The sequence below is a fragment of the Balaenoptera ricei genome, chromosome 7, assembly GCF_028023285.1.
Source record: "Balaenoptera ricei isolate mBalRic1 chromosome 7, mBalRic1.hap2, whole genome shotgun sequence".
Classification (NCBI taxonomy): domain Eukaryota; kingdom Metazoa; phylum Chordata; class Mammalia; order Artiodactyla; family Balaenopteridae; genus Balaenoptera; species Balaenoptera ricei.
This window is the reverse complement of record NC_082645.1, coordinates 113,522,015-113,541,310: the sequence shown is the minus strand read 5'-3', so window position 1 is coordinate 113,541,310 and position 19,296 is coordinate 113,522,015. Positions and strand designations below refer to the sequence as shown.

The window sequence follows — 19,296 nt, the reverse complement described above, 5'->3', positions numbered from 1 at the left end:
CCCCTTCAGTTCCAGCCACGTGGCTGGCATCCTCCCCGTCCGGCCCAGCCTGTGTGCCGTCACCAGTCACCCTAACGTCATCCCTATTTCGCCCCTTCGTGAAACTGTCAGGAATATCAGAGAACTAGATATATGATACACACAGTTCAAATGCTGCCTTTTCAATCTATCGTTACCATTTTCTCATATCCTTAAAATTCTTCATAAACATCATTCTTAATGGCAGGACAAAACCGCATCTTGTGGGTCTATCACAATTTATTTAACCAATTCCCCCATTATTAGATATGTACATTGTTTTCATAGTTCAGATATCAGAAATAACTATTTGTCTGCATTCCTGTGATTTCCTTACGAGAGGCTTTTAAGGGTGAACAGTTACTGTTTTTAACGTGGAACGCTTCACGAACTTGCGTGTCATCCTTGCGCAGGGGCCATGCTAATCTTCTCTGTGTCGTTCCAATTTTTTTTTTTTTTAGTATATGTGCTGCCGAAGCGAGCACTTAAAGGTGAATCATTTTTTGAAACAGAAGTTTTCCATATCATTATTCCTTTCCTTTATTAGGCTAACTAAGAAGTGATCTTGCCTGCCTCACTGCTTCCGGGTGTAATCCCAGGCAAGTCGGGTCCCCCCCACCAGGGTTTCCATTTCCTCATGGGCCTCAACAAGAAGGTCGACCCTGGCCTCACCTGTTACGTCCCTCACAGCCTCATATACAGGCCAATTCTTCTCATCAATGCATCTCACTTCACCTACACCGTGAAGCCCACCGGACTTAAAAAAGTTATTGATCTTTTCATCTTACAGAAAAATGGAAAAATTAGAAAATCAAAATAAATACAAAGAAAATGAAAAGTCTCCCACAACGGCACCCACAGGAGTACTGTCTTAAGGAACAGCCTTCCAAGAATGGCTACCACTGAGCCTTCCTGTGGCCCCCTGACATTTAATAAGTTAACACAGGTCCTGGGGGCAGTAGCCAAGGCGTGGAGAAGCCACGAAACAAATGTGCGTGGTCCGATGTCAGCCTGGCCTGCTCGCCTCTGTCATTCCCTCCGTGCCCCAAGGTTCCCCCGCACAGCAGTTTGCAGCTGCTCCCCTCTCCCCTTCGCAGCCCCAGTCCCACACCTGCAGGAAAAGACGCAGAAGCTAAGTTCAACTTAGCACTCAAATGAGCTTTCACAGACGGGCACACCATTTTCCCACTGTTTAAGCTTAAATTTATCTTCTAATATATGGTCGAAAATGTGGTCTGAACATGTATTCTCTTAGACATACATGTCTTGAGGTATTCAGGAAAACGATGTAGCTTTCATTACAGAAGTGATTAACTTTCCATGCAAATTAGAAAATAAACTGCGGGGAATGAGATAGAAAATCATTCATCAGGATGTAAGACACCCACTCCTTAAAGGCAATATGAAAAAATGGCCACAAAGCTAAATTACTCCTCATTTGCAAAACGTAACAGCTAACATTCTCCTTTAAGACACCATTTGGACCAACCCATGCCACAAGGTGAACCTACAGGTCTCCCTGTGGAGTGTTTCAGAAGATAGATGGCAAAATGGATGTGAAGGTAGAATTCCAACTTCTGGGCGAGGGAGTCGCCAGCCCGGATGGAACTGGGAATGTGCCCCTCCCACAAATCGAAGAACACCTTCTGGTCTCCACTGTCAAACGCAGCAAGGAGGTCCTTCTGTGGAGAAGACATCAGAGTGAAGCCTGGTCATAGGGATGCCCCTTCTCTCAACACCCCGAATCCTCACACCCTCCCGCTACCTTGGATACCCATATACTCCATCGTTTCAGTGTGAGCAAAATTAAGTCTCCTTCTCAGAGGTAAGGGATAGGAAAGTAGAGATCCAGAGGGCTTCAAACTGCCTAGGCTGAGACTCCTACAGACCGACCCTGGTTTTCCACGGCTCTGCAATATCAAATCTGAGCATTCTAAAGAGCAGATACAACATTTAAGGTCTCTGAAATTGAAGGAATCAGGCATAGGCCAAAGATTGAGCCCAGAGACTCAAAGGCAAATGAATACATTGAGGTCACCCTTTGGACTTGCTGACCCACTGCACGCAACTGATGAGAACAGGCCAAACCCAGAGCCCAGCCAGACCGCAGTGGAACAACCTCATACCTATGGAAAGTTGCTGACACCACAACTGCCAAGTCCCTGAGTGCCTGGGAGCTCAGCCACGCGGAACAGTCGATCCCAGGCCTGGGAGGTGGGTGCTGTCACGTGCCCGCTGTTGCTAGAAGCAGGTCTGGCAGAGAGGGCAGTGTGGGAAGCAACCACAGAGCCCAACACACGCAGGTAGTGACTGCCCGGGCCCTCCCGTTCCAGGAACAAGGAAGCCTGGGCTGGAGGTGGAGGAGGGCACACAGGCCCGGCACCAACCCGACCTCGGAGCTGTGCCAGTCTGACTATGTGGGGCAGAGACAGCTTCCCGACTCGCCATGCAATAGCTGAAACAGAGAATTCTGGAGAAAGGTGGTGGCAGTTCCCATGTCACCTGTCTCACAGGAAAAATGATAACTGATCCATCACAAATACCTGCTGCGTAATTTTGCAGATTTAGGTATAAGGCAGAATCAAAAGAACTTCCTGTGACTCATTTTGTTTTCCTTTTTGTATCAAATGCCCAAGATCCTCAGACCTACATTTTGTGCTCAACTGCAAAAGCTTTTCTTGGAGTGCATTTTCTGTAGAATCACCAGTTCCCCAACCCATCACCACCATTATCTACCACCATTATTTGGTCATTGTTCCTTTATACTTTTTTTAATGGTTTTACATTTTTTCTGTAAAACTGTCTTTTTTTTAAGGTTACATATTCTATTTGTTTATAATCAAACTTTTTAGCATTATGAAATAGAAATGTACAGAGAACAATGTTACACTGTTTGGTCATCCTTAAGTCAAAGACATTCACTGATAAGGAATCTTCCACTGTGAATCTCACAAAAATGTTCTCTACGTCACGTGACCGAGAACAACTGTCTCTGAATAGTACCTTAGTCTGGAAGGGATTGGCATACATTTGAAAGAAACTCAGGATTTTTCAAAATAAGCCCTACAGTGAAATTCTACCTCTTCAAAACTGGCCTCTTTCTGTTTCTCAGCCCTGGAAACAGTGAAGGACAGCTTGGTCAGCAACTGCAGGCAGGGTGGGTCCCAAAATAAAGCACAAGCAGCTAAGCACCGCCACCTCTGGAAGAAACTGGGGGAACCTGGCCAGAGGATCCCCTTTTCTTGTCACTGACTGATGCAAAGGTGAGGGGGAGCCTCCCAAGGGTGCGCTGCTGGGGCCCGGCCCCGCCCCCGGCTCACCTCTGCTGAGCTCTGAGCGAACCCTGCGAGCCACTCTGGGGAGGACTGTCCTGCGAGAGGTCCAGTGACTGTGTGAATGAGGCGACTGCAGACTCTCGTGGGTATTCTAAAGCTTGGAGTCAGGGTACTTTCTTAACATGGCTTGGCAAAGGAAGTCTATGTGTCAAATGGCCCATCTACACTTTATTCTAAACTCTACATTTGTAGACCTGGGACTACAAACCTTTGCTGTGCCATTATACTCCCAATTTATGAATCATATTCTGTACCTGGAAATGGTCCCTGCATTTAAAATAATATCTACACATAAAGCAATCCAGTGTTACAACTCATAGGGTCACAAAATATTAACTTCTCAAATATAAACCATGATCACAGCCAGCATTATGAAGATCAGAAAATTTACATACCACCAGTAATCACCTATAAACACACATACACACACACATTTTCACAGAACTGTGCTTAGGGAAACTCTCCCTTTGTTGAGTGCCAACTTAACAAATGTCCCTAAGTCACTGCTCCAGGTATTTTTGTTTGGGAAATGTATAATGGCAGGACACAGCTGTTTACTGAATGAGCAGAAAAGACACGCTTCTCACAATCAGAAAGTTTCAAGGTCTTTCAAGTTAAGTACAGCCTCTGTTTCTATGTCTAATAATGACTAGATTCTTGTTTCATGTTCTGAAAAGTTTGCTCCACGGTTGGGAGGTGTCATCAGGCTGCCCGATGCATCCCTGACAGAAGAGCCTGTGTCTGAAGTGGTGGCAGCTGAGCATCCAGGTGAGTGAGGACTGGAGGGGCACTGGGTCGGGGGCGTAGCCCCTCTTGAGCTCCCCAAGCCATTGCGACGGTGCCCCCGCTCAATGGTACCCCGTGCCAGGCCACTGGGGAGTCGGGCTGCGGCCTGACCTCCAGCTACTCAGTGGGACTCTCAAACAGAGTCTCATATTTTTCTTAGAAGTATGTATATTGAAACAAATAAATTTATTAAAATAATAAAATCATGCAAAGCTGAAATATGCTGCCTCAGGAAACAGTATGCTCTCTTGTCACTGGATGTATTCATGGTGAACCAATCACTTACTTAGAATGTTACAAATGGGATGGAGCATCAAATAATGGTTGAAATGAGGACTTTTAAGATCCTGTCTAACCCTGAAAGCTGAGGACCATGTCATATCTGCCCTTTGCAGCCCCCTGCAACAGGCTCACAGCTGCCCAGGCCTTCCTTTGAAAGGACGCTGCCTTGCATATGGCTCTTGCTCCCTGCCCCCTCCGACCTCCCCAAACTAGAAGGCAAGCACCATGAGGGCAGAGATTTTGTTTTGTTTTGTTCACTGCTGTGTCTCCAGTATCTGGAATTAATAACCTAAAACTCCTCAGAATGGGGACCACATTTGTCTTAGTTTCTAAGCATTGCATGGTTTCTTCTTTTTCTTCTTGCCAAGAAATGTATGTGAAAGATCTTATGTTGCCACCCATTTCCTAGGATACAGAGATTTGAAAATGACGTTACTCATTTATCCATAAACATCTGCACAGTCTACAGTCACTGTGCCCAGGTCCCCAGAAATATTCCAGCATTCTCTAATGGCAGCATTTCTTACAAATTTGGAGCATCTTGATTATCTACAGAAATCAAAAAAAGTAAAATGTTACCTGGATTATCGATGATTTGGAGTCCCTTAAAGAGCCACATGCTGATTTAGACAACGGTTTTCCTTTTGTTTTGCATTCTTTTGAAAATGTTTTCAAGGTGTCTTCAAATTCGGCAAAATCTAAATACTATTAAAAAAAGCGTATAAATGTATATATATTTCTCTGTTTTAACATCAACAAAGTAACCATCTTTGATGTAATTGTACCAGCTCAATATTGTCACAAAATTTATAATGGGGTTAATGAACTGTCATCTTTGGGAGAAGTAATTTGGGATCCAGCTTAGAATTTACTTATTGATATACACACTAAAAAACTAGAAAGACAGTATCATAGAAAACATTTATTTACAGAAAATAAATTTGTTTTTAGAAGGAAAATGTGAGCTGCATTATAATTTATTTTTTATTTTTTAATTTTGGTCCCGTTGCACAGCTTGCGGGATCTTAGTTCTCCGACCAGGGATCGAACCCATGCCCTCGGCAGTGAAAGTGCGGAGTCTTAACCACTGGGCCACCAGGGAATTCCCTTATTATAATTATTAATAGAAAATAAGATGATATGTGCAGCAGCCTGAAAAAGGCAAAAGTGATCAAAGGACCTGACGGCTTTGGGTCTAGTAGGTCTCTGGGAATTTGTTACTTGAAACAGAGGGATTAGAGGTAATGCCTGCCCCTAAGAACAAAAGGTAAGTCATTAAAAGATGGGCCATGTCATCAGCCACCTTCAAGCACTAATGATCCCCGCCCCACCCCGTCCTGAAACGCCCCTCTGCCTTGTGTTAGTGACATGCACTACTTCTACTGATGCTCTCCACACTTCTCTGCCCTTCTTTACAGTCTGTGTCAGTCATAACTTTCTGTTTCCACTTCCTCTAACTGTGGCTATTTCTCCAGGCCCTATCCACAATCCTCTGCTGTGACAGCTTTGAAAATTTATTCATGATCACACCAAATTCCAAAGCTGCATTCCCAGGGTGGATGCCGTATCCTTGCTCCACGGCCATGTCTCTCAACGCCTAATGGACAGTTTAACCACACAGTAAAACAGCAGCAACCATTTCTTTAGCACCAACTCTATGCCAGCCCCTGCTAAAGGCAGTAGAGAATACTAAAAAGCATAAGGTGTGGGTCCTATCCTTCAAAAGCTTTCAGTGTAGGCCACCTAAATGTCCATTAGTAGGCAACAAGTTAAATAGATGATGATGCAGCCACTCAGTGAAATACTCTACAGCATTCAGAAGTATGAGGCAGATCACAGGAAGATGTTCATACTGTACTACTGTTGATAGGTGAAAGGCAAGCTGCAGAACAACGTGTGTGGTATCATCACATTTTGTAAAACAAACTATAGTCGTGTGAATATATTTTGAATACCCATAGGAAAAAAGTCTGGAAAGGTAATATACTAAGCCATTAACAGTGGTCACTGCAGGAGGGAAATTCACTGTTTATACATTTATACTGTTTGAATCTGTTACCATGAGCATGTGCTGCCTTTATAACTTCCTTTAAAGAATTCTAAAAAGCAGCTTTACATTTCAGTTTATTTATAAAAACAAAATATAAATACATGGAAAATTATAAAAAGGAAAACAGGTAACTGTAATGTAATGACAGAAACATTACAAGGCATTACAGAATTTGCTGCATTGTACAATACAAGCTTTACAAGTTTTCAAGATCTTTTTCTGTGACCTGTGTTTTGTAAAACATACCTCGTTCACTAGTCCAAGTAATTCTGATTCATCAGCCAGAATGTCCCCCATATTGAACCGTTACTGTTAATTCTCACCGCAAAAATCTCTGCAAGGCAAAAACATAAGACAAAGGCTATCATTTCAACTATCTGTAAAATAACAAAAAGATAGCTGTAGTGGGCAGAATAATGGCCCCCATGTCCTAATCCCCAGAACCTGTGAAAATATTAGGTTGCATAGAAGGGGTGGATTAAGGCTACAGATGGAATTAAGGTTGCTGATCAGCTGACCTTAAAATAGGGAGAGTAGCCTGGATTATCTGGTGGACCCAACATAATCACAGGGGTCCTCATCAGGGAAAGAGGGAAGCAGGAAGGCTAGCGTCAGAGTGATGCAGTGGGAGACAGACTCAACCCGCCATTGCTGGCCTTGAAGATGGAGGAAGGGCCAGGAGCCAAGGAATGCAGGCGGCTTCTAGAACCTGGGAAAGGCAATAAACTGATTCTCCTGTGGAGCATCCAGAGAGGAACAAGCCCTGCCAACACCCTGAGTTTAGTCCAGTGAGACCCATTTCAGCCTTCTGACCTCCAGAACTGTAAGATAATAAATCTGTGTCGTTTTAAGCCACTAAATTTATGGTAATTTATTACAGTAGCACTAGGAAATACAGTGGCTAAAGTCAAAAGTAATTCTCTCTTCTGTGACAACTACTTAAAATGAATGTGATCAAGGACTGGAGGGTGGTATAAATGAGACAGTCAAGGATTGCTGGTGAGAGTACGGAAGATTATTTTTCTTATTTAGAGTTTTCTAACGTGCTATCATGTGGTATGTGTAACAGTCAAGAGCATAAAGTGTATTTAGAACAAAATAGAGTTTAATGATAAAGTCAATTCATTTACTTTAAGAAAGGATACGCACTAGAATTAGTCTGATGGAAAAAACACAGAGTCACTAATCCCTCGCTCTACTTCCAAGTAAAAAACATTAAACCCAGAAATAGAGTCACAGATGTAGGAAACAAACTTACGGTTACCAGGAGGGAAAGTGGGGGGATGGGATTGACATATACACAATACTATATATAAAATAGATAACTAATAAGGATCTACTGAATAGCACAGGGAACTCTACTCAATACTCTGTAATGACTTATATGGGAAAAGAATCTAAAAAAAGAGTGGATACATGCATATGTATAACTGCTTCACTTTGCTGTACGCCTGAAACTAACACAACACTGTAAATCAACTATACTCCAATAAAAAAATACAAAATAAAAAGTTTCTAAAAAATGCAAAAAAAAAAAAAAATTAAACAGTCACAAAAAGATATCAGGTACTACTTAAAAGAAATCTTTAATGTCACCCAAAGTCCATAATCATTCAGCCTTACGCTACCGGAAGAGGAGGTGGTGTGCCTTTACACAAGTGTTAACACAAGGTTCATACACCAGAGAATTTATTAGGTCAGTTTTTAAAAAATTAAGTGCAAGAATGCCCAATATCTTTTATATTTTCAAAACACTTAAATAAATAAAACGTTGTGAACTTTTTTAAAGTAATTCTTTCTTCTCTTCCTGCCACCCCTCCCCAAGGTGTACCCAAAGCAGCCATTCCCTGGACCCCACTCCCAGTCTCCTCCCCCGGGCTGCTTGCCCATAACCTCAAAGGAATTACAAAGCCTGGGCTCTAATGCTAACTCTGCCATTCACTGGCACCTGATCTGGGGCAAATCACTGGAACCTGTTTCTATCTGTAAAATAAAATGGAGAATTTATCAGACCTCTTCAAGTTCTAAGAATGCATGATTTGGGACTTCCCTGGGGGTCCAGTGGTTAAGACTCCACGCTCCCAATGCAGGGGGCCCAGGTTCAATCCCTGGTCAGGGAACTAGATCCCAGTAGCTAAGAGACTAAGAGTTCACGTGCCACAACTAAGGAGCCCTTGAGCCACAACTAAGAGCCAGTACAACCAAATAAATAAATAAATATTAAAAAAAAAGAAAAAAGAATGCATGATTCTGTAACCTTACATTTTTCTGCCCATAACAGTGCATTCAATTTGAAATATTTGAATACAAGTCCAGAAGACGAAATTTAGAAATCTCCCCTTTTTCATTCTCTCTGTCTCCCCGTCACTGTCTCGTGACTTCGTCTCTCCCAAGGTCCCTCCACACCACCTCCCATCACCTCCCTCTCCACCTCACTCCAATGTCTAAGCTACAACAAGTGATCTTTCCCCTCCTGTTTTCGACCCTCCCATGGTTCCACCTCCAGATGAAGGCCAGACTCCTTCGGCCCAACTCTCATCTCAAAGCCTACACCACTTGGCCTCCAACACTCTTCCTTTTGTTCTATAGGCTTGAGCCACGTGGGCCACCATGCAGTTCTAGTGCACACCTGCTGGACGCGCCCTGCACATGCCTGCCCTCCCTGAGGGCTCTGCTTTCACTGCCCCCTCTGCCTCGTGGCCCCTCCTCCAGGCATCCACATCTCACTCAGGTCTCTGCTTCAAAGTCACCCCCTCAGAGCCTTGCCCTGACCACCCTCCCTAAGGAGCCAGCCCCCTGGTCACTTCCTACCCTTTCTCCTGCTTTACCTTTCTCAGCAGCACTAAGCACCCCCTGACAGGAACATCCTTCCGTTAACATATCTGCTCACTGTCGTTCCCACCCCGGGGTACAGATTCCACGAGGAAGACACACGCTCACTTGGCATCCCCAGTGCCTGGACCAGTGCCTGGCACACTGTGGGTGCTCAAAATTACTTACTGAGTGAATGGAAAGAATTTCAGATATGAAGAAAATAAGGCAAGGAAGGAGACAGAGCGTGGAGGAGAGGGGTCTGGGGACATTTTAGAAAGGGTGGTCAGGGGACTTCCCTGGTGGGCCAGTGGTAAAGAATCTGCCTAACAATGCAGGGGAGGTGGGTTCGATCCCTGGTCAGGGAAGATCCCACATGCCGCGGAGCAACTAAACCTGTGCACCACAACTGCCGAGCCTGCGCTCTAGAGCCAGCGAGCCACAACTACTGAGCCCAGGCTCTGCAACTACTGAAGCGTGCGCGCCTAGAGCCCTTGCTCTGCAACAAGAGAAGCCACCGCAATGAGAAGCCCGCGCACCGCAACGAGGAGTAGCCCCGCTCGCCGCAACTAGAGAAAGTCCGCGCGCAGCAACACATGCAGCAGTGAAGACCCAATGCGGCCAAAATATAAAAAGAAAAAAAAAAGAAAGGGTGGTCAGAGAAGGCCTCCCTGGGAACAGGAGTGGTGAGCAGAGATGTGAGAGAGCAGGCACTTCCGAGACCCGGGCAGAGGGATTTGCAAGTGCTAAGGCTTCGGGTGCTGGGGTAGGGGTGCCGCTAGGGCAGAAGAGCAGGCAGACTGTGGAGGCAATGAGGTGCCAGGGCCCAGACCAGCAGGACTCGTGTAGATGACTGGCCGGGCCGTTAGCCGGGCACAACGGGAGGCCGGGAGGGGGCTGACCCGACCTGGCTCACGTCTTGTAAGGAGCGCCATGTCTGCCGGGCCACGAAGAGACTGCAGGGCCCCATGAGAGGAAACGGGTGATAAGGGGAGTTCGGACGAGCGACAGGAAGCGTGTGAAGTGTCCTGGTTCCAGGTGTAAAGGCAGAGGTGGCCGGCTGCTGAGGGGCTGGATGTGGCGCGTGAGGGGACAAGGTGAAGGGCGACACCTGGGGCCTGAGCAGTTGGGTGAAGAGTAAGCCACTCACCGATCTGGGGAAACTGGGGAGGGACGGCCTGAGAGCTAAATCAAGAGCTCTGCTCCGGCCCTAAATCTGAGATGCAGAGCGGACATTCAAGTGGGGGCGCTGAGAAGGCTGATGGAGTGAAGGGAGCAGCGTGGGCTGGGGAGGAGCGTTTGGAAGTCGTCCGCACCAAGATGGCAGCTCGGCCAGATGGGCACGGTGACTGACGTGACCCCCGCGCCAGGGAGAAAGTGCAGCTGGAGAGGAGCACAGGCCCAGGCTGAGCCCCGGGGCCCTCGGTACTGCGCGGTCAGCGAGAGGGCAGACTAAGCAAGAACAGAGACTTGCTGGGAGACACGACCAGGACACCGTGACACTCTGGAAGCCCAGTGAAGGTGCTTCCCACGTCGACTGCGCCTGTGTGGCTAAGGGAGATGAGGACAGGTGAACTAATCCCTGGATTTGGCAAAATGGAGTTTGATTGTGACCTTGAGAAGAGCAGTGAGGACATGTGCCTGACTGGAAAGGGTTAAAGAGAGAAAGGGAAGTAAGGAGGGAGAGACAAAAAGGAGAGGAGAGATGGCATGGTGGCTGGAAAGAGATGGGAGGTTTTTTTAAAGAAGGAAGATGTTGTAAGCAGCGTGTCTGTACGTTGATAGGAGTGACCCAGTTAGAAAAGGAAAAATGGATGAGGCAGGAGAGAGAGGAGATGGTTAAGGATGCAATGTCCTTGATGCGGCCAGCGTCCAATGAGGGCCGGGCCTCACACAGGGATGGGGACAGGACGTCTCCTGACACAGAGGGATGGCAGAGGATATGGGTAGTGACCAAAGAAATGGACAGATTTAGTGATGAGAAGCAAAACAAGAAACAAGGTCATCAGCTGAGAGCAAGAAGCAAGTTGGTAGTTTGAAGAGAAGGGAAGGTGGGAACCAAATCAACTATGGAAACACGGCAGGATTTCCAGTATTGAGAGTCTGCTTAAGATACATGGACTCTAAATAGACATTTCTCCAAAGAAGACATACAGATGGCCAAGAAGCACATGAAAAGCTGCCCAACATCACTAATTATTAGAGAAATGCAAATCAAAACTACAATGAGGTATCACCTCACACCCGTTAGAATGGGCATCACCAGAAAATCTACAAACAACAAAAGCTGGAGAGGGTGTGGAGAAAAGGGAACCCTCTTGCACTGTTGGTGGGAATGTAAATTGATACAGCCACTATGGAGAACAGTATGGAGATTCCTTAAAAAACTAAAAATAGAATTACCATATGACCCAGCAATCCCACTACTGGGCATATACCCAGAGAAAATCATAATTCAGAAAGAGTCATGTACCCCAATGTTCATTGCAGCACTATTTACAATAGCCAGGTCATGGAAGCCACCTAAATGCCCATCGACAGACGAATGGATAAAGAAGTTGTGGTACATATATACAATGGAACATTACTCAGCCATAAAAAAGAACGAAATTGAGTCATTTGTTGAGACGTGGATGGATCTAGAGACTGTCATACAGAGTGAAGTAAGTCAGAAAGAGAAAAACAAATATCGTATATTAACGCATGTATGTGGAACCTAGAAAAATGGTACAGATGAACCAGTTTGCAGGGCAGAAGTTGAGACACAGATGTAGAGAACAAACGTATGGACACCAAGGGGGGATAACCGCGGTGGGGTGGGGATGGTGGTGTGCTGAATTGGGCGATTGGGATTGACATGTATACACTGATGTGTATAAAATTGATGACTAATAGGAACCTGCAGTATAAACAAACAAACAAACAAACAAAAGATACATGGACTTGAAAGACTTCCTTGATGGTCCAGTAGTTAAGAATCTGCCTTCCAATGCAGGGGACATGGGTTCGATCCCTGGTCGGGGAACTAAGATCCCACATGCTGTGGGGCAGGGGCCCCCAACCCCCGGGCCGCAGACCGGTACCAGTCCGTGTCCTGTTAGGAATCGGGCTGCACAGCAGGAGGTGAGCAGCAGGTGAGCGGCAGGCAAGTGAGCGAAGCTTCATCTGCTGTTTCCCATCGCTGGCATTACCGCCTGAACCATCCCCCACCCCGTCCATGGAAAAACTGTCTTCCACGAACCCGGTCCCTGGCGCCAAAAAGGTTGGGGACCTGCCGTGGGACAACTAAGCCCACGCTCTGCAACTACTGAGCCGGCGCACTCTGGAGCCTGCGCGCCACAACGAAGGACCCCCCCCCCCCCCAATGCCGCAACAAAGATCCTGTGTGCCGCAACTAAGACCCAACACAGCCAAATAGATAGATAAATAATATTAAAAAAAAAAAAGATACATGGACTTGAATCCCAAACAGAACCAGTCTGCACCATTTTGCACTTTTCTCCAGCCACTTTCAGCTGTCTGAGTTAGGTTAACAGGGTGAGGCTTTTGCAGGAGAGGGGAAAGAGAAAACAAGCATAACAGCGATGGAGCATTGAAGTTAAGCTACGTTAAAGATGGGGGGAGGGAAGGTGCATAAGGGGGTTGTAAGGCAGTGAAAAAGTAATGGGGTCAAAGACCTACTTCAGAGGCACATCAAAGCGAGCTTGAAAGATAGAAGGTGGTGCTCAGAGAGTGGGATGAGTACTTCAAATCAAGATTTTGAAGGTGGTGCAGTAATAAAAAGCTCATGACCGCAGAAGTGGGCAAATGAGGATGGAGGAAAAAGATGCCTATAAGTAAGGAGGACGAAGAAACTTGTGCAGCCAGGATTCTGAAACCCCTCAAAATGAAGCAGAGGAGGTGGAGACGTAGACGGTGAGCCAGGCATTGCAGTCTTCAAGGGAAACAACTGTGGTAAAGCCCACGGCATGGACTTCAAAGGTGGGGGGGTAGGGGGTGACGGGGAAGTAGCAATGAGGAGTAAGCAGGACACCCTGCCTGCCAGTTACACAAGGTGTGAGGAGAAAGACAGCTACTGTCTAAGGACCACCCACCTCTCCAGCCTTCTTCTGGACCAACCACCACCCCCTGTCCCTGTCCCTGTGCTGGCTCCATTCTTACTTCCCCATGTGAGGCCCCAGTAATACTGAACTCCCGGCCATTCCCCCTTACAAAATGCTCTTTCATGATTCTAAGCCCTTGGATGTACTCTTCTTCACCTCGTGGGCAAACTTGACACATCATACTCAGTCAGGGCTTGACCTCCTTCACAAAGTCTTCCAGGAACCCCTCTCCTTTCTTCCCCATCAAGGCAATTCTCTCTCCTCTGGGGTACCTCTATATCCTACATTTACTTCTACTGTTATACTTATTACCCTATTTAAAAAGGCAGGCAGCTGTATTTAAAGTTTGTATCTCTAGAACCTAGCAGAGTGCCTGGTAGGCACCCAAGACATGTGATAAATAAATGAAGCCCAAGCAGAGGGAAAAGCATTTTGAAGGCCCTGGAACAAGAAAACTTTGTTGTTTTGAGAACTCAAGCTCCTTCCTACCTCAGGGCCTTTGCACATATTGTTCTCTCTGCCTGCAACACTCTTCCCCTCTCTTTCTTCACCTGGCTAAGCCCTGTGCTTATAAACATCACTTCGCCAGAGAAGTTCTTCATGACCATCTTTTGAATAAGATTCTGCTATGATCATCTGTCAGTGAATGTGAGCCATCGTTGGGTATTCTATTACTCTGACATTCTTAAAAATTACAGAATTTTCTGTACACTTTTATATCATAATAAGTTCACTTATTGAGGGCTTATTGTATGCCATGCAAAATGCTTCGCATTTAATTTTCACAATAAACCTGAACGATGAATATGATTTATATTCTCTGCTCCCAGTAACTCAACTAGTAAGTAACAAAGTGGGAATTTAAATCCAGACTGATATCAACCACTACACAGTATTACCCCAAAGTTTGGACCACCTCAATCAGAATCACCTGGGATGCTTGTGAAAATGAAAATTCCTAGCATCACTCTGATCTTACTGAACACAATGCCCAGAAATTGTTTTAAACAATCTCTCCCGATGACTTTTATGCACGTTCAAGTTTGAGAACCACGGCTTTACTTTATGCAAAAACTAGAGAAAACTTCTTCAGTCACTCCTGAGGGTTGCAGTGGCAGCTTCTGATTTCCATATAATAGGAATTTAGGGCCTACGAGCTGGTTGAATAAGGGGAAGACTACGGGATTTGTCTAGAAGACGAATTTGAATAGGAAGCATCCTGTTTTTGCTTAGACTGGATGAAGTCTGGACTCAACCTGGGTGCTTGGGGAGAGCGGTTAGCTGATGGAGATAACGGAAGGAATGGATCTAAAAGCCCCAGGCCACCCTCTCGTGCCGCCACTCCCCAGCTGGACGACATGGAGCCCCCTTCAAGCGTGGCTCACTGAAGCAAAGATCAGGGACTACTTGTGGGAAGCAGCTGGGCCTGTCCTCGGGATATCCAGGCAGCCGCCTCGGGCCCACAAAGTCCAGGACAGCAGTCGAAAAGCGGGGTCATCCGGCAGCTGCTGCTGAGTTGGCGCGTCGGGGTTTTCCTCTGGGGAGAGGGCTCAGCAGAGCCTCGGCCCTCTGGCCCATCACCACTCCTCCCCGCCCTGGGACGGCGGGCTCGGGGGTGGCCCGGCCGCGTCGGGGGACGAGCTTACCTGCTGCTCTGACGCGGGCACACGCTCCTTCCCTGCCCGGCCGCCCCTTGTCCAGCCGTCGCCCCGGCAACCGCCGCCGCCTGCCTGGCACCACGTGGAGCAGCGCAGCCAATCACCGGACGCGACCTGCGCGGAGCATCCTGGGACAAACGGCGGCGCCTAGTGGGCTAAGCCCCGGGGCTTCCAGGCGGCGGAAGTGAAGTCGGGGCTCGCAGTTCAGAGTCCGCTGCGGGTTGCACGATGCAGGTCCGCGTCACCCGTCCTCCTCTCCACAACTTCCCATTGGTTCATTTCCACAAATATTGCGCCTGGCGTTGTGCCTGGCTCTGGGGATGAGCCCGACCAGGCTGGAAACAAAACCATCAAGAGATTACAGTGTGGCGTGCGCGGAAAAAGATAGACGTCGTTATTCCCATTTTACAGGAGCGACCCAGGGTCAATTTAGAACCAAAAATGTAGCCCAAGATCTGCCTTAAAGCTCCAGGCACCAGGGTTCCACCCCACTGTAGCAGTTTCCAGGGATTTTAGAGAAACTTTTTTTCCCCCACGTGAAATGTGGTTTTTAAAAGTAAAACAGGAGCACAAATCATCCCTCTCCTTGCACGTGGTGCTTTTGAACTGAAGTTCACCAGCACTGAAAGAGCACCTGCGACTCGCCCAACTCTGGGCTGGAGGCTGAGGAGTTGGCTAGAAATGGAGAAAATCTCTCCCCACCCGGCATTGAGGACCAGATCTCCATGTTTCCATCTCCATGCTTCCAAGAAGGTGGAGACCACCAAGGCCAGAGACAGGGAAAAGGTCATGGAGAAGGTAGATATGCTTGCCTTTGAAGAAGCCCTAAGATGGTCTGTGGCCATCTCCCCAGGCCCCAGGCCTGCCAGTGCTCTTTTGAGATCTGATAGTGTTTTCAAAGAAAGGTTGTATTTAGCAGGAAGAGACACCCTGTCCAGGTAATATGAATTGAAAATAAACCTCTCAATTCATAATGATAAAAGTTCACATCTATCATCAACTCACTGTGTGCCAGGGATTGCCAGACAAAATACCGGAAAACCAATTAAGTTTTAATTTCAGATAAGTTTTTAGTTTAAGTATATCCCAAATATTGCCTTATTTTATTGTGCATATAGGACATTATATTTCCTGTATTTTTATTTGCTAAATATGGCAAGCCGATGAGTGCCCACTTGTATTTAATCCTCACACCACATCTATGAGATGGGTAATATTTTCAGGGGTTTACAGATTAACAGTGTTGTACTTTACCTGAGCCCTCTGCTCCTGGGAAACAGTGATGGTTAAGAAATCCCCCCACCCTTTTGTGTTCTGGGAAGGGGCTTACCAAAAAGAATTACCCTTCCTCTTGTGACTTAGATAAGGCTCATCATCCACTCTTCTCGTGACTCCTATAAGATTCATGGATGATGCCCTTGTTTACCTGTGACAAGGCCAAACATAGACCTTTCCCCTTTTGCTTGAACCTGCTCACCAGGCCAGACACAGACCTTCCAAATTCCTGTTCTTTGTCTCGTGGTTGATTAGCTAAGAACTGTTTGTGCCCCCCTGAAACTAGTTAGATACAGAGATAAGCATGTCCTGTTCAGCTAATTGACTGAGCTTTCCCCTGATGGCAAAATCATCCCAACTGTAAATCATCCTACTTGTAACCTCTCTAGCCCTCCCTCTACGAGTCCAGGGTAAAACCACCGTGTGGAGACACTCTGATGTCTGACCAGGTGTGCTCTACCTATTGCAATAGCCTGAATAAAATCAACCTCCTTGTCCAGGTTTTGTCTTTGACAAGATGAATAACACAAAGAGGTTAAGAAATTCCTCCAAATTCACATAGCTAGGGAGTGGTAGAACCAGAACTGAACACAAGACCTTGTGCCTTTGAACCCTAGGCTCTTAACTACAATAAAAACCACTCCAGGGAATTCCCTGGTGGTCCAGTGGTTAGGACTCTTCCCTTCCACTGCTGGGGACATGGGTTTCAATCCCTGGTCAGGGAACTAAGATCCCTCATGCTGCGCAACACTGCCAAAGAAAAAAACAAAAACAAAAACACCACTCCTGCTTTGCTTTTTCTTACAAGTGCATTTGCCTCACGATCAGGATTGGTCACTTACAAGTGCATTTGCCTGATGAGCAGGATTTGCCCAGCACCCCCTCCCTTCTAGAAATGCACCCCACACCCCCACCCCTGACCACAGGAATGGGCATTACAGCCCAATCTGGACCAATATTGCCCCATCCTTCTGACAAGTGATTGGTCCAGGGTAGGCATGTGATCCAAGCTGATCCAATGAAAGTCTTTCCCTGGGATTTTTCTGTTGAAGTGTGGTCAGTTCATTGTAAAATGAGACTCCAGAGCAGCCTACTGCCATGTTCTTCATCACATGGGAAGGCCTGAGAAAATGAGGCTGTTACCTAGAGAGATGCAAACAGAGCTTGTTGGGGGCATCAGATCCTTGGTCCCAGGCTCTTGAGTTCCCTGGAGCAGCCCTCACTCCATCCATTGCATAAGCACTGCTCTGCCCCCCACCCCAGCATTCTTCCAATCAACCATCGTTTTCATTTAAACTGGTTCAAACTGAGTTTCTGTCACTTGCAACCAAAAGAAGTCTGACTATTACAGACGTAATTTCTATATGTTATATCAACTGAAAATGGCTTAAAAATTTGTTTCTTGTTAAACAATTTAAGTTTATTTCCAGGGATGTGAGTCACATCACAGCGCCCAGTAGTTCTGTGGCCTGGATGAGGTTGGCAAAAAGATCCAGACCTTAAAATGGCCTTCAAAGGGCAAGCACAGAGGTCAATATGTTGGTTTGAACTGAAGAGTAGATGCTACAGTGACCGAATTTGGTGGTTTTCTTGCAGGTTGACACATCTTGAGGACCAGCAAGGCATGGCTCACAAGGAACCTCTTTAGCTATACCGCCAACCCTGTCACTAAGCATTTCCTGGCCTCATTGTTGTCTCAGCCTAAACACCGATCCACTTGCCCCAGACCAACTTTACATTATGACTACTGCTTTCACGGTGAGACCTACATATGGACTTGAGAAGGTGTGTGTGAGACAGGGACAACTGGGCTACTAAATAAATAGTTGGTTAATCGTGACAATGAAAAGAATAATTCCTGATGATAGAAGATGCACATAGTACCGCTGAATCTCCCTTTTCACCCTTCTCCCCACCTATAATGAATGTCCCATGAGCTCAGTTGAACCTGAGGTCAAGGGTAAGACGTAGAACTCCTTGCTGCCCCTGGATGAAGCCTTTTACTGCTAATAGACATCTGAAGCCAAAAGTGAAACTATGGCCGGTGAGGAGAGAATTTGGGAGGATGGCCCACTGGCTTTCCCATGTGTGGTCCCCAGATCAGCTGCCGCAGCAGCACCTGGGAGCTTGTTAGAAATGCACATTCTCAGGCCCCACCCAGACCTGCCAAATCAGAAACTCTGGGTGGGGCCCAGCAATCTAGGCGATTGGGACTGTTGGGCGCTCCGAGTGTCGGAGCCGCTGGACTTGAAGGTCTCGGGTTGCGCGGGCTCTGGGCGGGAGCGGGAGCGAGCATCCCCCGGGCCCCGGCGCGGGGAGCTGGGCTCTGCGAGGCCGGATCTGCGCCCGCCGCCCGCCCCGCCCTGGAAGCCGCACAGACGCCGCCCGCCCGCGCGTCCGGCTGGCTGGCGCGGGGACCAGATGGAGCCGCGGTCACCAACGCAGCCGCTCCGCCCAGAGAAGAAGCAAGCAAGGCGCTCACGGAGTTTTCACCAGTGATCCTAATCTTGGGGTGGGGGTGGCGTCAGTTTAGTGACCTCGGGCCTGGGAAGGATGGGGTCAGCGCGGGTCCTGGGTAGAGCTTAAGACAGCAGCCGTCGGACCTGACCTGGGCTCCGCCCCGGCGGAAATTCGGCTCCTGCCGGGCCCCAGGCGCGCCCGCGCCTTCTCCCGAGGTCATTTCCGGGAACCCGGACTCTGGCTGTGCCAGCCCGGCGGTCAGAGTGCAGAGCGTTCCCAGAAATCACACGCGCTCTGGAGCGGAGACCGTCCCCACCCGGGCGGCCGGGCATCTCTGTTTTCCTCCCACGACCGGCCCCCAGTCCTGACCCTGGGAAGGAAGTCGGGGCAAAGACACTGGAGGGGCCTGGGGCACAGCAGCCCAGGCCAGCCCCGCCTTCCCTCATTACAAGCTCTCTGGCCCTGTTCTTTTTCCTCCCGGCCGCAACTCCTTACGAAGTCGCGCCAGGGACGCAGAG

The 19,296-nt window shown here is 47.4% G+C and overlaps 1 protein-coding gene and 1 non-coding gene across 11 annotated transcripts in view; both read right to left on the bottom strand.

Annotated features, from left to right (window-relative positions):
• ARMC9 (armadillo repeat containing 9) overlaps positions 1 to 18,959 on the bottom strand; it is a 156,181-nt gene extending 137,222 nt beyond the window's left edge. For 4 of the 10 annotated variants that reach the window (XM_059928919.1, XM_059928926.1, XM_059928928.1 and 1 more), the window contains exons 1-5: positions 18,801 to 18,959; positions 15,032 to 15,378; positions 6,718 to 6,805; positions 5,001 to 5,126; positions 1,530 to 1,700 (exon numbers count right to left, since the gene is read on the bottom strand). In XM_059928919.1, coding sequence (XP_059784902.1) covers positions 1,530 to 1,700; positions 5,001 to 5,126; positions 6,718 to 6,768 — 348 coding nt within the window. In that variant the 5' untranslated portion in view covers positions 6,769 to 6,805; positions 15,032 to 15,378; positions 18,801 to 18,959. The remainder of the gene's footprint in view (positions 1 to 1,529; positions 1,701 to 5,000; positions 5,127 to 6,717; positions 6,806 to 15,031; positions 15,379 to 18,800) is intronic. The other 6 variants (XM_059928922.1, XM_059928927.1, XM_059928923.1 and 3 more) reach the window with 3 other exon arrangements.
• LOC132369438 (U6 spliceosomal RNA) lies at positions 387 to 495 on the bottom strand. The gene has a single exon (XR_009504413.1). It is a non-coding gene; the product is annotated as a U6 spliceosomal RNA (small nuclear RNA).
• Positions 18,960 to 19,296: the final 337 nt, after the last annotated feature.